This window comes from Epinephelus moara, chromosome 18 (genome assembly GCF_006386435.1).
Source record: "Epinephelus moara isolate mb chromosome 18, YSFRI_EMoa_1.0, whole genome shotgun sequence".
Lineage (NCBI taxonomy): Eukaryota > Metazoa > Chordata > Actinopteri > Perciformes > Serranidae > Epinephelus > Epinephelus moara.
In genome coordinates, this window is record NC_065523.1 from 32,998,872 (window position 1) to 33,002,711 (window position 3,840).

At 37.9% G+C, this 3,840-nt stretch overlaps 2 protein-coding genes and 1 long non-coding RNA gene across 6 annotated transcripts in view; 2 read left to right on the plus strand and 1 right to left on the minus strand.

The window, feature by feature from the left end:
• LOC126405950 (uncharacterized) overlaps positions 1 to 3,840 on the minus strand; it is a 55,026-nt gene that overhangs the window by 19,078 nt on the left and 32,108 nt on the right. The gene's annotated exons all lie outside the window — the stretch shown is intronic.
• The window catches only part of LOC126405922 (interferon-induced very large GTPase 1-like), a 127,319-nt gene that overhangs the window by 5,633 nt on the left and 117,846 nt on the right, over positions 1 to 3,840 (plus strand). The window lies entirely within an intron of this gene.
• Positions 322 to 3,840, plus strand: part of LOC126405919 (interferon-induced very large GTPase 1-like) — a 160,475-nt gene continuing 156,956 nt past the window's right edge. Inside the window, exons 1-4 of the mRNA XM_050069952.1 lie at positions 322 to 431; positions 1,064 to 1,192; positions 2,253 to 2,287; positions 2,695 to 2,803. Coding sequence (XP_049925909.1) covers positions 389 to 431; positions 1,064 to 1,192; positions 2,253 to 2,287; positions 2,695 to 2,803 — 316 coding nt within the window. The 5' untranslated portion in view covers positions 322 to 388. The remainder of the gene's footprint in view (positions 432 to 1,063; positions 1,193 to 2,252; positions 2,288 to 2,694; positions 2,804 to 3,840) is intronic.

The window sequence follows — 3,840 nt, forward strand, 5'->3', positions numbered from 1 at the left end:
AACTCTTGTAGCTGCTGTTGCTTTGCAAGTAACACATGTTCAGTGTTGACAGCAGTATGTGCTTGGCAGTGTTTGAGTATCATGACCTTTTAGCCTCATCATTATTTTCCTCTAGATCATGAGATTTCTGGGAAAAAGAGCTCTCTTCCTTTCACTTTTAGTTCTGTTATTACTGATTTAGCTGTCGTCCCTTCACTTTCCCTTTTGTCATCACTGATTTACAAGTAATGTGCCTGCAGAGCTTCTCAGCTCCTTAAACCTATCACATCACATCAGATTTGTTAAGAGCAGGTGGGAGGGGTTTGTGAGGGGCAGACCTAAAAAGCCCCAGGCGTCTGATCTCTCCATGTGGGGTGGGGACAAAAAGGATTTCTGACAAGGCAGCCATATGTACTCAGACCAGGCAGAGCTAAAGAGACGCAGGACAAGTGGTGAGTTTTAATTTTACACCATTTTTGTGTACAAGCTTTCAAATCTGAGTAGGTTTAGTTTTATAATAGAACTTGAACTTCACTTTGATGTTGTGAATTTTCTCTATAAGTTTTTCCTGCTCTGACTTGAGGGGCAGACAATTTTTCTTTTCACACACACACACACACACACACACACACACACACACACACACACACACACACACACACTTTCTTTGTATGCTTATGAGGACCCTCATTGACCTAGTGCATTCTCTAACACCTAAACCTAACCTAACTAACCATTACCACTAGGGGCCATTTTAAACATTTTCCATGTTTGCATTCCATGACATTACATAAAAACACGAATTTATACAATCTTCTCTTGTATTTTATGCAACAACAAAAAACCAAATGTACTGTGCATGTTTCAAATGGAAGCATGATTTTGCTTGGTTCAGCCTGAATAAGACAGTAAAATTGCAATGTCTGCAACATTTCACCAGCGGTAAAATCATGAGGATGTTCCCCAAATTGTTTTATGTGTAAGATGTAGTGCTTTTGTTTATCTTATCATATAATTTGCTTCATCAGCTTGAGAGGTAATGTGTTTTTGCAGTGATCATTCATTGCTGTATTTGTGCGAATAGCTTTGTCATACAGCTTGACTCCGAAAAGACGAAGAGCAGATAAGATGGAGGAAGACAACGATGATAACACAACAGCTGGAGGAGGAGAGCTTGAAACCAAGCCTGTACCATCTGCAGCCAATGAGAAAGGTAATATATTTACACAAGAAATGATTCTATTATAACATTATATTTATATGTCAGTTGAGGTTCAAACACTTAAGAATTTTTAAAGGGACAGGTCCCCCCTGTTCTTACCTGTAGTGCTATAAATCAAAATAGTTGTGGTGTGAGTTGCAGAGATATCAGCTGTAGAGATGTCTACCTTCTCTCCAACATAATGGAACTCGATGGCAAACTCAACAGCAATGTCTCTTTCCAGTAGCCAGGACCTGGTCTGCAAACTGAATCACTGTGCGGAGGGAAGCGTGCATCTACTGCTAGCTCACTCAGCTCCACTGAGCTAATGTAACAGCTCAGCTGCCAATAATGTTAACATCTCGCACTGTCATCAACGCGAGCCTCTTTCACTTCCATCTGTGCAGTGATACTGTTGGCGGGTGGAGTTTGGGCCAAAGAAAATAGTTCCTACATGAAACTATGGATTATCTTGACTACCTGGGTCGTGATTTCTGGAAAAGGCATTGCTGTTTTTCTTTTTTTTTCACTCAAGCTAAGTGCCATCTTGTTCCATTGTATTGGAGAGAGGACAGACAACTCGACAGCCAATATCACCAACACTCAGTAACTCACACCAAAACAATCTAGATTGATAAATAGCACAATAGGCAGTGTTGGGATGGATACTTTTGAAATGTATTAGGTGTCAAATTTCTCATTACCCTGTTTAAAATGTAATAAGTAATGTAGCTATTTTTATAATTGCTTCATTAAAGTAATGTAACTTACAAAATTTGATAACTTTTCTAAGAAATGTTTTAAAGTTAGTAAAGTCAAGTGCACTGAAATTTGTCCCAACATCTTTGCTGACCGTTGTCGCCCAGACATAGGCCAAAAGAAGGCATTCCTGCACAGCAAAAAGATGAAAAGCAACAGAATTAATGATATTAGCTTTCTACTAATAATATATAAAGACGCTATTAGATGTAAGTAGTTACTGTACTCTGCAACAATAATTATAGGTCCAAAACCAAACACAATTTTTTATGCTGATTCCATGCATTCTGCTTTTTCCTCCATGTCCCTGCAGTCTATGAGACGGATGAGGGTGCAGCCAAAGCCCAGGTACATTTACAGCTGCATTTATTTATTTTTAACATTACCCTTTTTTCTGAAGTTGTGTCACAGTTTTGGCATTAAGTTGTGAATTTCTTTATACAATTGGAAATCGATGGTAAAACACACATTCACATTCATGACCCTCCAGGTTTGATATTAAATGACTAAGCTGAGAACCCTTTTAGAGTGTTTTTTTTCCCTTTTCACTTTAACACAATCTGACTTGCATTTGCTGGTGTACTATTATATGTTATAGTACTATTGTAACACTGTATTTTATTCATATTAGACTTTCATATTTATCTTGATTCTGTTTTCTTGATTTTGGGTTCCCAGTTAAAAAGAAAACATCATAATCTCAGTGATTCTAACTTGGAGAAGTAATTGTTGAATAAAATCACATATTTTCTCAGTGTGATCCAGTGAATGAACCTGGTGAAGCTCAACACTCAGAGAAGAATGATGAAAGCACCGGAAAAGAGTCTGAAATCAAGTCTGTTCAATTTGCAACCGATGAGAAAGGTAATATTTTAAACAGGCGTTGATTGTGCTGTTGATTCATTAATGTTGTAGATTTTATTTCAGGTGAATTCAGACCACAATGACAAACTGTTAAAATCCAACTAATCATGTAACTAATGATTGGATCAAAAAACATCTTACTTGACCATGACTGGCATACAAGTCTGTTTTCACACAAACTGTATGATTTGTGTGGTCGGCACATTTCTGTCATTAACATGCTTGGCCTACAAAACATTGACAAATTCCCATTAAGTCAGGAAATTCACGCCTTTCTCTTACTGTTACCAAATGGTCTGCATACAAGCCATTACAGTTCAGGAGTGCAGTGGTTAGAAAAGGCTTCGGGAAACGATCACTTGCTTATTCAATCACAGTTGTGACTCACGAGTCAGACGAAAAATGTGAACGTGCATTGAAAGATCTGAAAGCCAACAGCAGTTTTGTTGAAAAAAGATACCACACATGTACAAGAAGTATGACAGATGTAAATGAGATAATAGCTCTGCTGGAAAAAATAGACATCATGGTCTCTGAAAATGAGTACCACTGCTACAGTGGTCTGTGTGATGAAGATAAAGAGCAGAACGAACCCCTGGACCACAAATCCCAAACAGAAGGAAGGATCAATACCTCCGTGTTTCAGAAAAATCAAATAGGTGAGATTTTAATGTTGGCATTCAGTGCTTCATAAAGTGGACAAAAGTTGAAGCAGTTAGAATCAATATTTTGCAATAACAATGTAACGTCAACGTAAAAACAATTTTGCAGTGTAAACAGGGGTCTCTCATAGTGGTGAATTATGGTTAATTATCATGGAAGAACTATCACGGTTAGAGGAATTATTTACAGAGCTTTATGGTGAGTTTCAGGTCATAGTTTAGCTGTCTGGTCTGTAAATTTACGGTTTTGTTCTGGTTTCCCTGGTTGTTCAGCAAAAGAGTTCTAAGAACCCACTGTATACCACCTATTCATCACCAAACAGCAGACAGACATATTTAGTGACTAGCTGGTACACTTCATGGAGCATTTAGTAG